General features: G+C 46.8%; 1 protein-coding gene across 1 annotated transcript in view; it reads left to right on the top strand.

The window, feature by feature from the left end:
- Positions 1-21,840, top strand: part of LOC126260357 (acyl-CoA Delta-9 desaturase-like) — a 137,364-nt gene that overhangs the window by 21,790 nt on the left and 93,734 nt on the right. Inside the window, exon 2 of the mRNA XM_049957684.1 lies at positions 20,719-21,019. Coding sequence (XP_049813641.1) covers positions 20,725-21,019 — 295 coding nt within the window. The 5' untranslated portion in view covers positions 20,719-20,724. The remainder of the gene's footprint in view (positions 1-20,718; positions 21,020-21,840) is intronic.

Below are 21,840 nucleotides of genomic sequence, written 5' to 3'. Positions count from 1 at the left end.
TTTGAAACACCCTGTATTTGCGGTCTTTTGTAAAATCGATTGAATGGTGAAGCTGGAGTCAAACTCTTCTCCTGTGGCTATCCAGCATCTGTCCAAGTACAAAACTGTTTGGAATAACTACTCTCAATGCGACACTTTGTTTACATTCTCATAGCAAATTTAATGCAATTTAAATTCACAGAGATCAAATAGATGAATTGTTAATCCGAGAAGATGTTTTATGGAGAAAACTCTATCTTAAACTAGCAGCAAGTATTTTCTCAAATAGCGTATTTCTGATACATCACTGAGCTCTCATTTGGTAAATAACTGTAAATTTATCTGTACTGTTTAGAGCTTCTAGTTAACTCGATTTGCTAAGCTTGTCTGATTGTTATATTTGCATATCTGGAAACGTGTATGGGTTTACATTCGAATGGAGCTGGAAATGAACCGTTACGAAACTTAAAATAGGAGTACTGTGAAATGAAACCAAAAATTTAACCAAAAATGAATGTTGCCTTTTCGAAAGTGCACATTCTTTGCACAACTGTGAAATCTAAACATATTGCTGGGTAACGTGTCACACAGTGTTCATCAAACTCATGCATAATAAGAGGACGGATGCTCCGTGCCATACTATCCAGAAAATGGTAGAGAAGTCGCTATTCAAGCCACCATAGATCCGTACATTGTGCCTGGACTTTACCTGCGGGGTCACGCTACGAGTTTCAATTGGCCAGAAGCCTGCTCGGTTGACTTCGTATCGTCAGCTACCAAGCCATTCCATTCGCATGAATCTCATCACATGAAATAAGGTGTTACGTGATGGTTAGGGTGTGCTCGTGCATTATCTTTTTGAAAGACTTACCTATCACCATAATGTTGACTGTAAGCGTGGATAGTAAGTTGGAGGATACTGTCACGATACTCAACAGCCCTCAAATTACAGTCAGTAAAGATGATAGACGTTGATGTGTACACAATACCGGCCCGAAATATGACAGACCAATCTTGTCACTGAGGCGGTGAGGCTGCGTAACAGGGACAGGCGTCGATACCCCATCACTCAGGTGTTTATAGAGGACAAAGGAGTGTTCAGTAAGAGGATACCGACTGAGAAAATATGAAGTATGTGTATCATGAGGGCGGTACAAACTTTTTTTTGTGCAGTTTAAACGCACTCTTCCGTGTCATGAATACAGGTTAAGATCTTGAATTTCAAGCAGTTACACAATTATCGCATATGAAACTGTAGGAGTAGACACAAGTAGCTTTTAAAAAAAACTACTCTCACTAGATTCTTCGGTATTAGTACAATTTGCATGCTAACAGTGTTTCACCAATTTCATATTTAAACAAAGGATTTCATTTTTGAGAGGTGGTAGTACGGAAGAAAAGGACCGTCCAGAAAAAAATGGGCTCTAAAATACCTACCTGAAGAGGTATGAGCACTTGTTCACCTTCGCTGTCCCTGAAACACATCTCTTCTACTACAAGCTCTTTGCTGTTACGAACGACCTACAGCCGGCCGCGGTGGTCTAGCGGTTCTAGGCGCGCAGTCCGGAACCGCGCGACTGCTACGGTTGCAGGTTCGAATCCTGCCTTGGGCATGGATGTGTGTGATGTCCTTAGGTTAGTTAGGTTTAAGTAGTTCTAAGTTCTGGGGGACTGATGACCTGAGAAGTTAAGTCCCATAGTGCTCAGAGCCATTTGAACGACCTACAGAATGCAGTAAACAAATGAATAAACACACGAGAGTACATTCTTCTGTTACTGTGAAACAGTAGACCTTCTAATGTAATCTGCTTGCTATCACGCACTTTTTACACTTGTGAGCCATCGTTGAAGATGGCGCTCACTGATGATGTCCATTAAAGGTACTGGACGCTTCTCTACGACGTCTTCTGGAATTTCGCACTCTCCGGGTTGGTCACAGACGCGCTGGCAGGCATTGATGACGCGTTCCTGTAGTGTTTTTGTGTATCGTTAATGGGATTTGCATTCACTAAGGATTTATAGTCACCACGGCCAAACATCCAAGCGATTATTACCAAGCTGGCGGACGTTCTGGGCCTCCCCTAACAATCTATTCTTCTTAAATGCGCATGTCAGATGTTCTCAGATATTGCGGAGACGAAGGACTGGTGCGCCACCATGCGTAAATTAAGCTGCTATTCGAATGTTTACCCCATGCTGTATCCAGAGGAATGTTTCCATATTTGTTTAATTCATTCGGTACACCGTCGTAATAGCAAAGAGTTTGCAATAGAAGACGTGTGACAGTAGCGAAGATGAATAAGTATTCATAACTCTTGAAGTATGTTTTTAAGAGCCCATTTTTCGGGACTTCTTTTCCCAGACTGTCACCTCCCAAATTTTGCAGAAAACAATTCCAGAATACAAAATCCGAGTTTCTAATAAGCTCGCATCGGTGACAGCACCATATGCTTGAAACTGAATGACGTAAAATGAATTATCACTTACAAGGGGAGGCCGCCAATTGTGAAATTCAGATTCGAGTCATACTGCGCATAATAAAAGCTCATGGCCAGAGGTGTAATGTGGCAAAGCACCAAGATGCTCTCGCGGTTCTAGGCGCGCAGTCAGGAACCGTGCAACTGCTACGGTCGCAGGTTCGAATCCTGCCCCGGGCATGGATGTGTGTGATGTCCTTAGGTTAGTTAGGTTTAAGTAGTTCTAAGTTCTAGGGGACTAATAACCACAGCAGTTGAGTCCCATAGTGCTCAGAGCCATTTCAACCACCAAGATGCACTTCTCAGCCGTTGTCGAGAAAATCGACAGTTAAAAGAAACCGCTGCGGTGAAATACTCTCTACCATTAATAATTTTCTACAGCGTCGTGGCGCAGCGGTAAGCGCTCGGGTTCGTAATCCGAAGGTCGCCGCATCGAATCTCGCGCCATGCAACCTTTTTTTAGTATTTGTTTTTTGTAATTCAAATGTGTGTACACACACACACACACACACACACACACACACACACACATATATATATATATATATATATATATATATATATATATATATATATATATGAATTACAAAAAACTTTTAATAAAAAAAATTGCATGGCGCGAGATTCGATCTGGCGACTTTCGGAATACGAACCCGAGCGCTTACCGCTGCGCCACGACGCTGTAGGAAATTATTAATGGTAGAGAGTATTTCACCGCAGCGGTTTCTTTTAACTGTCGATTTTCTCGACAACGGCTGAGAAGTGCATCTTGGTGCTTTGCCACATTACACCTCTGGCCATGAGCTTTTATTATGCGCAGTATGACTCGAATCTGAATTTCACAATTGGCGGCCTCCCCTTGTTAGATGTAGTCCTTGTAACCAAAGGGGAGTCATCCTCAGTAATTCGTATTGATGTATCGCTATGCATTACATACAGATAATTATTGAACTATATGAAAAAAACGTAAATTGGTTACAAACTACAGCGTGCACACACTTTATTCAACATGTAAGCGTCACTACAGATATTCGGATTTAGGTTATGACATGTTCGATATGCCTGCCATCATTGCGATGATGTGGCGCAGACTAGTAACGAAATTCTGGATAACCCGCCGAAGAGTCGGAACATCGATGCTGTCGATGACCTCCTGAATGGCTATTTTCAGCTCAGCAGTGGTTTTGGGTTATTGCTGTACAGCTTGTGTTCAATGTCGCTCCACAAAAATATTCGGAGAATATGGCTTCCAATCGAGGCCCATGCCAGTGGCCTCTGGGTACCCTAGAGCCAGAATGTCGCCCCCAGAGTACTCCTCCAAGACATCAAACACTCTCCCGCTTCGATGGGGTTGAGCTTTGTCTTGCATGGACCACATCTTGTCGAAATCAGGCTCACTTTTGATAATGGAGATGAAATCATGTTCCAAAACCTTCACGCACCGCTCGGTGGTACCGTGCCATCAAGGAGTATTGCACCGGTCATCCTGTGACTGGACTTGCGCATCACACAATCGCCCGTTGAGGGTGAAAAGACTTCTCGGTCGGAAATGCAGATTCTCAGTCCTCGAAATGCGCCAATTTTTCCTACTGACGAATCCATCCTAATGAAAGTGGCCTTCGTCGCTAAACCAAACCATACATGCGCATACTAATTCTCATCATGCCCCGCTACCAACTATGCATTTTGAACGTCCTAAAGCAGGCCGTTCAGAAGTTATGACATTTTTATTTCGTATAGTTAAATAATTGTCACCCTGTCAATAATTGGCACCCTGTACTTGTATCCGTTTGTAACAGCTATTCTTATTTTCAAATGCACTGCATTTTATCCTGATAACTGTAAGAGGTATTCCAGTCAACACAGCAAAAGCTTTTTCAACATCTAGAAATACTTTCAAAAGATGGTACAAAGTGGGGCACGAAAAACCGCCCCTTAACACTAGATTGCTCATTATCGTCCAACTGTCATATATTGTTTAGAAGCTGTTGCGACTACGTTTTCTATTGTCAGTAAGAAAGCCATTGCACCTGGTTTAAGCGAGATGCATCCTCTTCAAGAAAGAATCAGAAGAAGGAACCGCGAGACGTTTTTGCAAAGACGTTTCCCGCTGTTTCCATACCGGAAAACAGCAGTATACAGGATTTGACGACAAAGTGCCATTCTACAGGGTCAGTTGCAAACCCAAAGAAGACTCGAATACCTTCGGTTCTTACATCTACCGTGATCGCGGATATTCGAGCACGAATGATCCATAGTCCAGAGAAGTCAACACGAAAATCGTTGCAGCGGGGAAAGTTTCGCGTAGGTCTAGTCAACGTGTTTTGCATTATGAAGATGAAGTCGCACGAAATGACATATTTCCAAGAACGGAAGGAGGAAGATAAGGCAAAACGTGTCAATTACTGTTCAAGGAGGAAGGTGAGGCAAAACGTGTGATGGTGGAACGTAGCATCCGCTGCTGTACTTCATGAGTGATGAAGCGTGGTTCCATCTGGCAGGACATGTAAACTGGCAGAACACCAGATACTGGTCAACAAACTATCCCTATACGATTAGTAACGAACCTTTTCACGGCGAAAAAATCGGAGTGTGGTGTGCTGTTTTAACAATGGGAATGTGGGTTCCAGTTTTTTGAGACAACAATAAACACATCTGTGTTTATGCGCATATTTGTGGAATTTTATGCTCAGTCGACTCCCCAATGAACGTACGTATGCTGTCTTCAGAATCTCACGAATTCTTGAAAGATTCACAGAAGAAAGGACTGTCAACAAGGGATAGTGGCCTACGCCTGTTACTTTTTTTTGTTTGTTTTGCCAATAAATTGCCGTCTTTGGTTTGCTTTCCACACAATATTATATACGTGATCGTTCCTAACCATTTGTGGCTATTATCTTTGTGGCAGTCTAAAGGAAAAAGTATACGTAAATAACAAAATATTGTTAGAAGACTTGAAGGACGATATCAGTAATGAAATTTTGACAATGTTAAGTAGATCTGCAATAGGATTTTGGAATATTTACTGCGCTCGAACATTATGACTCACCTAAAAGAAAACGCTTTATTGACAAATAGCCAAGATGGATTCAGAAAGTATCGTTTATTGAAACACAACTAGTTGTTTATTCTCACGAAGCAATGAGTGCTATCGGCATCGAAAAGGGACGTCAAGTTGATTCCATATTTTTATTTTTCCAGAATGCTTTTGTCGCGGCTTCTAATTAAACTGCACGTCTATCGAATATCGTCTGTTCTGTGACTAGATTCGCGATTCCTGTCACAAAGGTCACAGTTCTTAATAACTGACGGAGATTCATCGATTAAAACAGAAGCAATTTCTGACGTTCCCCAGAGCTGGCCCTGTGTTGTTTCTCACCTAGATAAACGAATTAGGAGACAATCTGAACAGTCCTCTTAGTTTGTTTGCAGATGATTCAGTCATTTACTGTCATTAAAGTTAGCCGGCCGCAGTGGCCGTGCGGTTAAAGGCGCTGCAGTCTGGAACCGCAAGACCGCTACGGTCGCAGGTTCGAATCCTGCCTCGGGCATGGATGTTTGTGATGTCCTTAGGTTAGTTAGGTTTAACTAGTTCTAAGTTCTAGGGGACTAATGACCTCAGCAGTTGAGTCCCATAGTGCTAAGAGCCATTTGAACCATTAAAGTTATCAGATGGTCATAATGGTTCAAATGGCTCTGAGCACTATGGGACCTTACAGCTGAGGTCATCAGTCCCCTATAACTTAGAACTACTTTAACCTAACTAACCTAAGGACATCACACACTTCCATGCCTGTGGCAGGATTCGAACCTGCGACCGTAGCGGTCGCGTGGTTCCAGACTGTAGCGCCTAGAACCGCTCGACATGGTCATAATGAATTGCAAAATGGTTACACAAGATATCTTCACGTGAAAAAAGTGGCAATTGTGTCTAAATAACGAGAAGTGTGAAGTCATTCACGTAGGAACTAAAAGGAATTCACAAAATTTCGGTTTCACGGTAAGTCACACAAATCTAAAAGCTGGAAGATCAACTAAATGTTTGGGGATTTCCATTACGAATAGAACGACCATATATAATATTGTGCGGAAAGGAAACCAAAGACGGCGACATATCGGCAAAACAAAAAATGCAACAGGTCTGCTAAAGAGACTGGTTACAGTACGTTTGTTCGCCCTCTTCTGGAGTATTGCTGTCCGATTTGGGATCTGCATCAGGTAGGATTGACGGGCGACATCGAAAATTTTAAAAGAAGGGCAGCTCGTTTTGTACTATCGAGAAGTAAGAGAAACACTGCTACGGATATGGTACACGAATTAGGGGGGCATTCATTAAAACAAAAGCGTTTTTCGTTGCGGCAGGATCTTCTCCTGAAATTTCAGTCACCAACTTTATCTTCGGAGTGTGAAAAATATTTTGTTGCCGCCCACAGGCATAGTGAGAAATGATCATTATAAAAAAGAAAAATAAGAGAAAGAGCTCGCACGGAAAGAATGAAGGGTTTGTTTGTCCCGCTTGCTGCTCGAGAGTAGAAAGGTAGAGAAATAGCATGAAGATGGTTCGGTGAACCCTCTGCCAGGCAGCTGATTCTGAATTGCATGTAGATGTAGACGCGGCAGACCTGCCTAAAGCGTAGATTAACACTTAAAGTTGCGCGCAAAAGTGCAGCACGTAATGCAATGTAATGTAAAAGACAAGATCAAATCTATAAATACCTTTCCATTAGCTTATTTGTTATTTCTTTAATTAAAAGGAAGGTCAGAGTTGGCCGCAATATTGATGTTTATCGATAGCAAAATCGATTTTCAATCACATAGTGATCATCTTCAGTGCTGTGATGTACAAATTAAAGTCAGACACTGGTATCAAGTCATCAGTAACCAAAACTGAGAAGCGTTCACAATAACGGTCACAATTACGTCCAACGCTGACCTTCCTTTCAATTTAACATATATGGTCGTTTTGCACACAGCACTCCATGGAGTCGCCAACCAATGTTATTTCTTTATTATCTAATTATTACATGTTTATCTACATGTTGTTGTACCCGCGTGTGGCAGGCAACAATTCGTGCATAAGAAATGGGTTGTCCGTAGTCGGGGCCGGTTTTTCTTGCACCACCCTGCACAAGCAGCGCTCGTGAATAATTCGCAGAATGAAACGCAGGCTCTCTCTCTCTCTCTCTCTCTCTCTCTCTCCCTCTCTCTCTGTCTTTCTCCGTTTTCTCCATTATCCAGTCCTCAACCATGTACCTCCGCTGCAAGGATGGGCGGCCGTTAACTAGGCGCGGAGCTTTCGCGTTGAGGTCAGTGGTGAGCGCACGGCCAGGGCCGCAGTCACTCTCCCGAAGACAATGCGCCCGGCGCAGCCGAGTGGGGAGGGGCAGGCCGACACACTTGCAGCTCGACGCGGCCGCGATCCTGTTAGCGCAGGGGCGCCTCGGGCTGCGGGTCGAAAGCGCCCAGCCTCCTTTGTCTGCAGCAGGCGCTGCCGGCACACTTCCCGTCGTCTGGCGGAGGTGAGGCACTCGTAAAACGCAATGCCCCCGCACACGCACCTTGATTTCGAGTCCCGACACTTTCAGATTCAGTATTAACTATTCTCTACACGTACACTAACCAACATATACACTACCGGACATTAAAATTGCCACACCAAGAAGAAATGCAGATGATGAACGGGTATTCATTGGACAAATATATTTTACTAGAACTTACATGTGATTACATTTTCACGCAATTTGGGTGCATGGATCCTGAGAAATCAGTACCCAGAACAACCACCTCTGGCCGTAATAACGGCCTTGATACGCCTGGGCATTGAGTCAAACAGAGCTTGGATGGCGTGTACAGGTACAGCTGCCCATGCAGCTTCAACACGATACCACAGTTCATCAAGAGTAGTGACTGGCGTAGTGTGACGAACCATTTGCGCGGCCACCGTTGACCAGACGTTTCAGTTAGTAAGAGATCTGGAGAATGTGCTGGCCAGGGCAGCAATCGAACATTTTCTGTATCCAGAAATGCCCGTACAGGACCTGCAACATGCGGTCGTGCATTATACTGCTGAAATGTAGGGTTTAGCAGGGATCGAATGAAGGGTTGAGCCACGGGTCGTACACATCTGAAATGTAACGACCACTGTTCAAAGTGCCGTCAATGCCAACAAGAGGCGGCCAGGACGTATAACCTCATTACCATCACGGCGGGTGATACGCCACTATGGCGATGACGAATACACGCTTCCAATGTGCGTTCACGGCGATGTCGCCAAACACGGATGCGACCATCATATTCTGTTATCAGAACCTGGATTCATCCGAAAAAATGACGTTTTGCCATACGTGCACCCAGGTTCGTCGTTGAGTATACCATCGCAGGCGCTCCTGTCTGTGATGCAGCGTCAATGGTAACCGCAGCCGTGGTCTACGAGCTGATAATGCATGCTGCTGCAAACGTCGTCGAACTGTTCGTGCAGATGTTTGTTGTCCTGCAAACGTCCCCATCTGTTGACTCAGGGATCGAGACGTGGCTGCACGATCCTTTACAGCCATGCGGATAAGATGCCTGTCATCTCGACTGCTAGTGATACGAGGCCGTTGGGATCCAGCACGGCGTTCCGTATTACCCTCCTGAACCCACCGATTCCATATGCTGCTAACAGTCATGGGATCTCGACCGACGCGAGCAGCAATGTCGCGATACGATAAACCGCAATCGCTATAGGCTACAATCCCACCTTTATCAAAGTCGGTAACGTGATGGTACGCATTTCTCCTCCTTACACGAGGCATCACAACAACGTTTCGCCAGGCAACGCCGGTCAACTGCTGTTTGTGTATGAGAAATCGGTTGGTAACTTTTCTCATGTCACCACGTTGTAGGTGTCGCCACCGTCGCCAACCTCGTGTGCATGACACCTGAAAAGCTGATCATTTGCATATCACAGCATCTTCCTCCTGTCGGTTATATTTCGCGTCTGTAGCACGTCATCTTCGTGATGTATCAATTTTATTGGTTGATAGTGTACATACACTGAGTTAACAAAAGTCAGGGCTAGCGATAGGTGTGTATCAGATGGCGGTAGTATCGCGCTTATGAGGCGTAAAAGGGCTGTGCATTGGCGGAGCTGTCATTTGCACTCAGGTGATTCATGTGAAAAGATTTCCGACGTGGTTATGGCCACACGATGAAAATCAACTTTGAACGCAGAATGATGGTTGGGACATAACTTTTCGGAGATCGTTAGCGAACTCAGTACTGTGAGATCCACTGTGTCTATAGAGCGTGACGAAAATGCCAAATTTCAACGCAGTGGCTGAAGGCCTTCACTTCACGACCGAGAGCAGAGGCGTTTGTGTACAGTTCTCAGTGCTAACAGACAAGCAACAACGTGTGAAATAACGGCAGAAATCAACGTGGGAGTTATGGCAAACGTATTCGTTAGGACAGTGCGGCAAATTTGGCGTTAATGGTCTATGGCAGCAGACGACCATAGCGTGTGCTTTTGCTAACAGCACATCACCTGCAATGCCTCCCCTGGGCTCTTGACCATATCGGTTGGACCCTAGACTACTGGGAAGCGTATGCCTGGTAAGACGAATCCCGATCTCAGTTGTTCAAAAATGTGTGTGAAATCTTATGGGACTTAACTGCTAAGGTCATCAGTCCCTTAGCTTACACACTATTTAACTTAAATTATCCTAACTACCAACACACACACCCATGCCCGAGGGAGGACTCGAACCTCCACCGGGACCAGCAGCACAGTCCATGACTGTAGCGCCAAGACCGCTCGGCTAATCCCGCGCGGCGATCTCAGTTGGTAAGAGCTGATGGTTGGGTTCAAATGTGGCGCGCACCCCATGGAGCCACGGACCAAAATGTCAAGGCACTGAGCAAGTTGTTGATGGCTCCATAATAGTGTGGGCTCTGTTTACATGGAATGGACTGGATTGTTTGGTCCAGCTGAACCCATCATTGACTGGAATGGTTATGTTCATCTAGTTCATTTGCGGCCAGTCATCGATTTCATGTTCCCAGACATGTCACTGGGCCACAGTTGTTTGCAGTCATTTTGAAGAACATTCTGGACGAGCGAATGATTTGGCGATCATGATCGCTCGAGATGAATCCCATCCAACATTTACGGGATTAAATCGAGTGGTGAGCTCACATGCAAAATCCTACACTTGCAACATTTTCACTATTATGGACGGCTATAGAGACAGCATGGCTCAATATTTCTACAGGGAACTTCCAACGACTTCTTGAGTCCATGCCACGTCGACGTGCTTCATTGTATTAGGCAAAAGGAGGTCCGACACGAAATTAGGACGTATCCCATGACTTTTGTCACCTGTGTGTGTTATTGGACGTTAAGATGGGGTATATCATTAGAGCCCTGCATCTGCGTGGTAAAACCACGTGAGCAGCACTCGACCTCCATCACCTGCTATGCACGCGCGTGCAGAATCACGCGGCCGGCTGTCAACTCACGTGCCAACAGGCGACAGCCACTCATCGAGTGTGTTGCAAACGGTGTAAGGTTTTTCCAAGCGGCTAACACAGGTGACGCGACAACTGAGCTATGTGGCTCATAGCATGTGGGACACGTGGCACTAGCGTGTCATGAGTATGACTCGACAGTATTAGAAGTGAGAGTAGTTAGTAACGTGTAACCACATCTTTGTCAGACGATGAAGCTCTCCTGGATTTAGTCAACTTATTTAACATTAATCAGCACATGCCTAACATACACTCCTGGAAATTGAAATAAGAACACCGTGAATTCATTGTCCCAGGAAGGGGAAACTTTATTGACACATTCCTGGGGTCAGATACATCACATGATCACGCTGACAGAACCACAGGCACATAGACACAGGCAACAGAGCATGCACAATGTCGGCACTAGTACAGTGTATATCCACCTTTCGCAGCAATGCAGGCTGCTATTCTCCCATGGAGACGATCGTAGAGATGCTGGATGTAGTCCTGTGGAACGGCTTGCCATGCCATTTCCACCTGGCGCCTCAGTTGGACCAGCGTTCGTGCTGGACGTGCAGACCGCGTGAGACGACGCTTCATCCAGTCCCAAACATGCTCAATGGGGGACAGATCCGGAGATCTTGCTGGCCAGGGTAGTTGACTTACACCTTCTAGAGCACGTTGGGTGGCACGGGATACATGCGGACGTGCATTGTCCTGTTGGAACAGCAAGTTCCCTTGCCGGTCTAGGAATGGTAGAACGATGGGTTCGATGACGGTTTGGAAGTACCGTGCACTATTCAGTGTCCCCTCGACGATCACCAGTGGTATACGGCCAGTGTAGGAGATCGCTCCCCACACCATGATGCCGGGTGTTGGCCCTGTGTGCCTCGGTCGTATGCAGTCCTGATTGTGGCGCTCACCTGCACGGCGCCAAACACGCATACGACCATCATTGGCACCAAGGCAGAAGCGACTCTCATCGCTGAAGACGACACGTCTCCATTCGTCCCTCCATTCACGCCTGTCGCGACACCACTGGAGGCGGGCTGCACGATGTTGGGGCGTGAGCGGAAGACGGCCTAACGGTGTGCGGGACCGTAGCCCAGCTTCATGGAGACGGTTGCGAATGGTCCTCGCCGATACCCCAGGAGCAACAGTGTCCCTAATTTGCTGGGAAGTGGCGGTGCGGTCCCCTACGGCACTGCGTAGGATCCTACGGTCTTGGCGTGCATCCGTGCGTCGCTGCGGTCCGGTCCCAGGTCGACGGGCACGTGCACCTTCCGCCGACCACTGGCGACAACATCGATGTACTGTGGAGACCTCACGCCCCACGTGTTGAGCAATTCGGCGGTACGTCCACCCGGCCTCCCGCATGCCCACTATACGCCCTCGCTCAAAGTCCGTCAACTTCACATACGGTTCACGTCCACGCTGTCGCGGCATGCTACCAGTGTTAAAGACTGCGATGGAGCTCCGTATGCCACGGCAAACTGGCTGACACTGACGGCGGCGGTGCACAAATGCTGCGCAGCTAGGGCCATTCGACGGCCAACACCGCGGTTCCTGGTGTGTCCGCTGTGCCGTGCGTGTGATCATTGCTTGTACAGCCCTCTGGCAGTGTCCTGAGCAAGTATGGTGGGTCTGTCACACCGGTGTCAATGTGTTCTTTTTTCCATTTCCAGGAGTGTATGTTGTTGGGTACATTGCTTTTTTGCTGGCGAGTATAAATGCAACAGTAATGGTTGAGTACTAAAGGATATCCGTTGTGAAGCAATAGTACATCTGTGTTGATGATGATGAAGTCCCGTATTCCTTGGCAGAGTGTAGGGGAACGATGCGGGAGACCCGCACCGCCGTACTAGGCAAGGACCTAGTGGAGGTGGATTGCCGTTGCCTTTCTCCGACCGTAATGGGAATGAATAATGATCATGAAAACGATACAACAACACCCAGTCATTTCAAGGCAGGTGAAAATCCCTGACCCCGCTGGGAGTCGAACCCGGGGCCCTGTGCTCGGGAAGCGAGAACGCTACCACGAGACCACGAGCTGCGGACACATCTGTATTAGGTTATCTGTTTGGAAAACATGACGCACTAGATGTCCAGATATTTGCTTTATTTAATTTAAAAACACAACATATTTTGAAAAGACACAACCTTATCATCAATTTTTTTTAAATATTATGCTATGCTATAAAAATGGAATCACCTCTTTCAAAAACATGTGTTTTTAAATTAAATACATCACATATCTGGACTACAAGGGCGTCCTCTTTCCCGTGCTGATAAACTTCTTTAGAGGTGAGCTTCAGTTGCTGAATCCTGCGTCTTTGCCGCAACGAAACTACAAATTTTCGTGTTATTTTGCTGAGAAAAAGCTTTTGCTCTCACAAAACACATAATCAGATCAGATCCTCATAGAGAATTTACTGGTGAAAGCTGCCTATTTAATTACAGATTAGCTAGGGAAAGAAGGTATGTAGCATACCGAAACTTCCCGGCAGATTAAAACAGTTTTAATCTGCCAGGAAGTTTCATAATAGCGCACACTCCGCTGCAGAGTGAAAATCTCATTATGTAGAATACTGTTTCAGTATGTTAGTTCTGCAGTTCTGAATGTTGGTCCAATATCATATTTCTGTGTAGTTACACTGCATTTTCGGGTTTTCTGTGGTATACATTCTCTTTAGGGAACCCCCCAAAGGAAGAAGACACAGGTTAATGTCCGGGCTGTGGGGCGACCACATTCCTCCTACTGCATAACGTTCCGGAAATCTGTTTGACAATACGCTAAGGCCAAGTCTTTCGTATAGGAAATCAAACACAACGTTGGCAGTATGGGGGCATGCTCCATCCTGCATGAACCATTGTGTCTGCAATGGAAGACATAAGGCCAAAGTTGAAGAAAGAACTGGTTTCGCAGCATGTGTAAAATAGCGTTCAACGGTTACTGTAGCATCGAAGAAGAACGGACCGATGATTCCATGGCTTGACATCACGACCCACACGCACACTTTCTCCCCGTTGGTGTCTTTCGTGCGGCTTATTCGCGGAGGTTCACGTACCCAGAATCGAACGTTCTGTTTGTTCACAACACCGTTGACGTAAAAATAAGCTTCGTCAGAAAACCGTGTGTTGCGTAACACTGCCTGTTGGTCTTGCTCGACTGCCCACCTTGCAAATTGCACTCTCCGCTCCTTATCTCTCGCTCTAAGCTTATAAGCCACATTCCTCTTCTATGGATACAATCGAAGGTCGGGTTTAATTCTTTGTACAGATCGGCGTGAAATTCCCAACTCAGCACTGGCTCTTCTTGTTGATTTACTCGGACTACGAGTCATTGCCACTATAACTGCTACTACACTCCTGGAAATTGAAATAAGAACACCGTGAATTCATTGTCCCAGGAAGGGGAAACTTTATTGACACATTCCTGGGGTCAGATACATCACATGATCACACTGACAGAACCACAGGCACATAGACACAGGCAACAGAGCATGCACAATGTCGGCACTAGTACAGTGTATATCCACCTTTCGCAGCAATGCAGGCTGCTATTCTCCCATGGAGACGATCGTAGAGATGCTGGATGTAATCCTGTGGAACGGCTTGCCATGCCATTTCCACCTGGCGCCTCAGTTGGACCAGCGTTCGTGCTGGACGTGCAGACCGCGTGAGACGACGCTTCATCCAGTCCCAAACATGCTCAATGGGGGACAGATCCGGAGATCTTGCTGGCCAGGGTAGTTGACTTACACCTTCTAGAGCACGTTGGGTGGCACGGGATACATGCGGACGTGCATTGTCCTGTTGGAACAGCAAGTTCCCTTGCCGGTCTAGGAATGGTAGAACGATGGGTTCGACGACGGTTTGGATGTACCGTGCACTATTCAGTATCCCCTCGACGATCACCAGTGGTGTACGGCCAGTGTAGGAGATCGCTCCCCACACCATGATGCCGGGTGTTGGCCCTGTGTGCCTCGGTCGTATGCAGTCCTGATTGTGGCGCTCACCTGCACGGCGCCAAACACGCATACGACCATCATTGGCACCAAGGCAGAAGCGACTCTCATCGCTGAAGACGACACGTCTCCATTCGTCCCTCCCTTCACGCCTGTCGCGACACCACTGGAGGCGGGCTGCACGATGTTGGGGCGTGAGCGGAAGACGGCCTAACGGTGTGCGGGACCGTAGCCCAGCTTCATGGAGACGGTTGCGAATGGTCCTCGCCGATACCCCAGGAGCAACAGTGTCCCTAATTTGCTGGGAAGTGGCGGTGCGGTCCCCTACGGCACTGCGTAGGATCCTACGGTCTTGGCGTGCATCCGTGCGTCGCTGCGGTCCGGTCCCAGGTCGACGGGCACGTGCACCTTCCGCCGACCACTGGCGACAACATCGATGTACTGTGGAGACCTCACGCCCCACGTGTTGAGCAATTCGGCGGTACGTCCACCCGGCCTCCCGCATGCCCGCTATACGCCCTCGCTCAAAGGCCGTCAACTGCACATACGGTTCACGTCCACGCTGTCGCGGCATGCTACCAGTGTTAAAGACTGCGATGGAGCTCCGTATGCCACGGCAAACTGGCTGACACTGACGGCGGCGGTGCACAAATGCTGCGCAGCTAGCGCCATTCGATGGCCAACACCGCGGTTCCTGGTGTGTCCGCTGTGCCGTGCGTGTGATCATTGCTTGTACAGCCCTCTCGCAGTGTCCGGAGCAAGTATGGTGGGTCTGACACACCAGTGTCAATGTGTTCTTTTTTCCATTTCCAGGAGTGTATGTTTTGCGGCGAACGTACGGTACGTGCTTGTGGCCGCTGACACTCCAAAGCAGATACAGTACCTTCAAAAATTTTATGTAAGCTGCCGGCCAGGGTGGACGAGCGGTTCTAGGTGCTTCAGTCTGGAACCGCGCTGCTGCTACGGTCGCAGGTTCGAATCCTGCCTCGGGCATGGATGTGTGTGATGTACTTAGGTTAGTTAGGTTTAAGTAGTTCTAAGATCTAGGGGACTGATGACCTCAGAAGTTAAGTCCCATAGTGCTCAGAGCCATTTTTTTATGTAATCTGCGTATTGTTTGTGGGCTGGGAACCGACCGTGTGCCGAAATGTGTCAATGTAACGCTGTTCGTCGTCGCGAACAGAAACACAATCTTCGCCTTTTGTGCGACGGTCAACCGTCCTTTGTCCGCCATCGCGGCAAACTGAAACGGCGGACTCACAACGGAAGCGATGAACCCGAAACAACATCTGGCGTAATTTCCATGAACTGCACGAAGTTGAGCGCACAATTTTAAAACTATTGCCCCAAGATGAACATCAACAAATGCAAAACGAGGATAATGGAATGTAGTCGAGTTGCCTCGGGTGATGCTGAGGGAATTAGATTAGGAAATGAGACACTTAAAGTAGTAAAGGAGTTTTGCTATATGGGGAGCAAAATAACTGATGATGGTCAAAGTAGAGAGGATATAAAATGTAGATTGGCAATGGCAAGGAAAGTGTTTCTGAAGAAGAGAAATGTGTTAACATCGAGTATAGATTTAAGTGTCACGAAGTCATTTCTGAAAGTATTTGTATGGGGGTGTGGCCATGTATGGAAGTGAAACATGGACGATAAATAGTTTGGACAAGAAGAGAATAGAAGCTTTCGAAATGTGGTGCTATAGAAGAATGCTGAAGATTAGATGGGTAGATCACGTAACTAATGAGGAGGTATTGAATAGGATTAGGGAGAAGTTTGTGGCACAACGTGACTAGAAGAAGGGATCGGTTGGTAGGACATGTTCTGAGGCATCAAGGGATCACCAATTTAGTATTGGAGGGTAACGTGGAGGGTAAAAATCGTAGAGGGAGACCAAGAGATGAATACACTAAGCAGATTCAAAAGGATGTAGGTTACAGTAAGTACTGGGAGATGAAGAAGCTTGGACAAGATAGAGTAGCATGGAGAGCTGCATCAAACCAGTCTCAGGACTGAAGACCACAACAACAACAAGAGAGTGTTATGCAGCTTCTGGGTATGCTGAGTCTTGCTGATCTTTTAACATCTTCGACGAACTTTCGATATTTTTCAGTATTTGATGATATATTTACGATTTCCATATCCAAGGTGTCCGAAAAAATTTTCCAGTTAGACCTTTTGAAGTTAAAACGTCTTTTAAAGGGTACTTTTTATGGCACTATTACTGGTCTAAACTTTAACATGATTGGTTTGTGTCGGGTCTTTGAGATAGGGTTGACAAGGAATGTATTGCATGACCCAGACAATGGTTTGGAAACAAATATGAAGTCTGCGTTATGCCCTCTCTTCCCTCTTGCATTGTTGAATGACGCAGGCCGTTTCTGATGATGGATGAGATTCAGCTCGTGTTCTTCTGCCCAACTTTCCAGTAATTTACCGTCCTAATTTGTGTCTTGGTAGCCCCACTCTCTACTGTGACTGTTAAAGTCTCTCATAATTAGCTGTGGGTGACAGACATGTCGCTGAAAGCAAACCTTTCTCCTGGTGTTTTATATATTGATGACACCGTAATGCTTCCGATAATAACAAAAATTATTTCCGTGTTGTTAATGATGTTAACTTGTATGTTGGATACTTTGATTCCAGGCCGAATAAGTAGAGCACTTCCATATTGATCGTGGGGGCACTCGTTCTCCAAGGGTCATCCCAGGAATATTTGTACGGCCTTTTGATGGCCCTCTCTGTGTCTCCTGGAGGAACAGGACGTTGAAGGAATGAAGTGTACATGCGTTGTATATAAGTTCTTCTTTTTCACTTGATATACCCTCAATGCTGAGAGATATGACTGTCAAACATGGCTCTAAAAAGAGCCTTTCCTTCATTTTAGATTCCGAATACACGTCGTTGTAGACGTAGATCAGCGTGTGGAAGGATCTGCTGGTATTTACCGTTGCTCAGGGGACGCCCGACTGTACATGTACAATCTTCTGGGAGGCTCCTTCCTTGTCCCCCAGTGGCTGTGCTATGAGGTGAGACAGCATCGTCATGTTCAGCAGCTATCGTCAAAGTTCGCGGAGGTTATTCGCCTGTTTCACATACCGCAGCTGTGTGACGATCATCCTTCATCTTCATGATGGTGGGGATACTTTCAGTAAGATATCTGAATGTCCGTGGTGGTATGGCAGCCTGTTCCTCCTCAAAAATAGAAACTTAGGAAGGTAAATATATTGGATGCTGAGGTCTGAAGCGAAGTCGAGTTCTTGATCACCCCAAAGGTACTCCATTGGGTTTACGTCAGAACTCTGCATGGGTTAGTTTACTTCAGGAACGTTATTGACCACAAAACCATTGCCAAACATACAGGGTGTTTCAAAAATGACCGGTATATTTGAAACGGCAATACAAATTAAACGAGCAGCGATAGCAATACACCGTTTGTTGCAATATGCTTGGGACAACAGTACATTTTCAGGCAGACAAACTTTCGAAATTACAGTAGTTACAATTGTCAACAACAGATGGCGCTGCGGTCTGGGAAACTCTATAGTACGATATTTTCCACATATCCACCATGCGTAGCAATAATATGGCGTAGTCTCTGAATGAAATTACCCGAAACCTTTGACAACGTGTCTGGCGGAATGGCTTCACATGCAGATGAGATGTACTGCTTCAGCTGTTCAATTGTTTCTGGATTCTGGCGGTACACCTGGTCTTTCAAGTGTCCCCACAGAAAGAAGTCACAGGGGTTCATGTCTGGCGAATAGGGAGGCCAATCCACGCCGCCTCCTGTATGTTTCGGATAGCCCAAAGCAATCACACGATCATCGAAATATTCATTCAGGAAATTAAAGACGTCGGCCGTGCGATGTGGCCGGGCACCATCTTGCATAAACCACGAGGTGTTCGCAGTGTCGTCTAAGGCAGTTTGTACCGCCACAAATTCACGAAGAATGTCCAGATAGCGTGATGCAGTAATCGTTTCGGATCTGAAAAATGGGCCAATGATTCCTTTGGAAGAAATGGCGGCCCAGACCAGTACTTTTTGAGGATGCAGGGACGATGGGACTGCAACATGGGGCTTTTCGGTTCCCCATATGCGCCAGTTCTGTTTATTGACGAAGCCGTCCAGGTAAAAATAAGCTTCGTCAGTAAACCAAATGCTGCCCACATGCATATCGCCGTCATCAATCCTGTGCACTATATCGTTAGCGAATGTCTCTCGTGCAGCAATGGTAGCGGCGCTGAGGGGTTGCTGCGTTTGAATTTTGTATGGATAGAGGTGTAAACTCTGGCGCATGAGACGATACGTGGACGTTGGCGTCATTTGGACCGCAGCTGCAACACGGCGAACGGAAACCTGAGGCCGCTGTTGGATCACCTGCTGCACTAGCTGCGCGTTGCCCTCTGTGGTTGCCGTACGCGGTCGCCCTACCTTTCCAGCACGTTCATCCGTCACGTTCCCAGTCCGTTGAAATTTGTCAAACAGATCCTTTATTGTATCGCTTTTCGGTCCTTTGGTTACATTAAACCTCCGTTGAAAACTTCGTCTTGTTGCATCAACACTGTGTTCTAGGCGGTGGAATTCCAACACCAGAAAAATCCTCTGTTCTAAGGAATAAACCATGTTGTCCACAGCACACTTGCACGTTGTGAACAGCACACGCTTACAGCAGAAAGACGACGTACAGAATGGCGCACCCACAGACTGCGTTGTCTTCTATATCTTTCACATCACTTGCAGCGCCATCTGTTGTTGAAAATTGTAACTACTGTAATTTCGAAAGTTTGTCCGCCTGAAAATGTACTGTTGTCCCAAGCATATTGCAACAAACGGTGTATTTCTATCGCTGCTCGTTTAGTTTTTATTGCCGTTTCAAATATACCGGTCATTTTTGAAACACCCTGTATATTGATTTATGAGAGGCTGCATTGTCATGCTGATACAATCATCGTCTCTGAACTGTTCCTCTACTGTAGACAGTATACAGCGCCGTAAAATGTGTTTATGTCCTTCCACATTTACCGTTTCCTGAAGTGAGCGATCACACCGTAGTCACGAAAAATATCTCTGTACCAAAACACCGTCCCCTCTGTACTTCAATGTCCGCAGCTCGTGATCTAATGGCTAGCGTTGCTGCCTCTGGGCCGACCGGTGTGGCCGAGCGGTTCTAGGCGCTTCAGTCTGGACCCACACGACCGCTACGGTACGGTCGCAGGTTCGAATCCTCCCTCGGGCATGGATGTGTGTGATGTCCTTAGGTTAGTTAGGTTTAAGTAGTTCCAAGTTCTAGGGGACTGATGACCTCAGATGTTAAGTCCCATAGTGCTTAGAGCCACTTGAACTTTTTTTTTTTTTTGCTGCCTTTGGATGACGGAGTCCCGTGTTCGGTTCCCGGCCTCGTTGGGGATTTTCTCTGTCCGGAAACTGGGTGTTCGTGTTGTCCTCATCATTTCATCATCATTCGTGAACGTGGAGAGACTGGACTGTGTAAAGACTGGGACTTCGTACGGGCGGTGATAACCGCGCAGTTGAGCGCCCCACAAACCAAACATCATCATCATCTGTACTTTACGTGTAACGCATATAACGTTCTCCAGGCATTCATCAGTCCCAAACCACTTCGTCGAATTGCCTCAGAGTGTAGCGTGATTCTTCCCTTTAAAACTTCCTTGTGCAGTTAGTAGCACGTGAAGCATGCGTCGTCACGTCTACCTTAGAGATGTACTCTATTGACATACTCCTGCCGCTTCTGCTACTGGTGCGATCTGAAGACAGCATCTGTTTGTTGCCGCGATAGGTCGCCATGGTGACCATCTCGCAAACGCAGTGCGTGACGCTGCGGCGCCGGTCGCCGCCTCGGCCGCTGGACGCCAAGCCGTCGCCACTGACCGCCCAGGCGCCGAGGTCGGCGGGTACGACGCTGCGCTCCGCTCTGGAGCAGCAACAGGGTCACCAGCAGCAACAGCAGCAGCTGCAGCACACGCCGCGGCTGCGCATCGTCTGGTTCAACGCCCTCGGTTTCCTCGCGCTGCACATCACTGCCGCCTACGGCCTCTGGATAGGCGTCGTCTACGGCCGCGTCCTCTCCTGGCTGTGGGGTGAGTCTACGCCAGACATACAAGCTCCCTAAAAAAACGTCATTTTAACAGCATTTTTGTGGCTATAAGAGCTATTTGTTTCGAAATTGTAACTCTTAGCGGATTAGCTACCGTACTGTTCACCCTTCTTATGTCACATGCACTGAGATGACGAAAGTCATGCGATACTTTGTAATATCGTGACGAACCTCCTTTTGCCCAGAGTACTGCAGGAACTCGAGGTGACATGGACTCAAATAGTCGTTGAAGGCCCAATGCACAAATATTATGACATGCTGCCTCTATAGCCGTCCATAATTATGAAAGTGCTGCCAGTGCAGGATTTTATGCACTAACTTTTGTGTTAGCAGAAGAGCCAACACCGTGTTACGAGTGGAGGCCGAAATGCAAGCGTTTTAGCTCAAGCAGGCTAGCGTGAGGAGGGAAGAACTATGCTCACGTGAGGTCTGGAAGATGACAAGGAATGAGAATTCAGAAAGCGGACGTAATTAGTTTGATACTTAACTTTAATCCATTAATGATGAACGTCGCTCTTTACGGTACATGATTCACAATATTATCTGTTCAGAATACATTCTTGAAGTAATTATAGTAACTGAATATGGCGCCTTGCTAGGTCGTAGCAAATGACGTAGCTGAAGGCTATGCTAAACTGTCGTCTCTGCAAATGAGAGCGTATGTAGACAGTAAACCATCGCTAGCAAAGTCGGCTGTACAACTGGTGCGAGTGCTAGGGAGTCTCTCTAGACTAGCCCTGCCGTGTGGCGGCGCTCGGTCTGCAATCACTGATAGTGTCGACACGCGGGTCCGACGTATACTAA

The sequence above is a fragment of the Schistocerca nitens genome, chromosome 5, assembly GCF_023898315.1.
Source record: "Schistocerca nitens isolate TAMUIC-IGC-003100 chromosome 5, iqSchNite1.1, whole genome shotgun sequence".
Lineage (NCBI taxonomy): Eukaryota > Metazoa > Arthropoda > Insecta > Orthoptera > Acrididae > Schistocerca > Schistocerca nitens.
The sequence above is the reverse complement of the archived record's forward strand: the minus strand, read 5'-3'. Positions and strand labels throughout refer to the sequence as shown.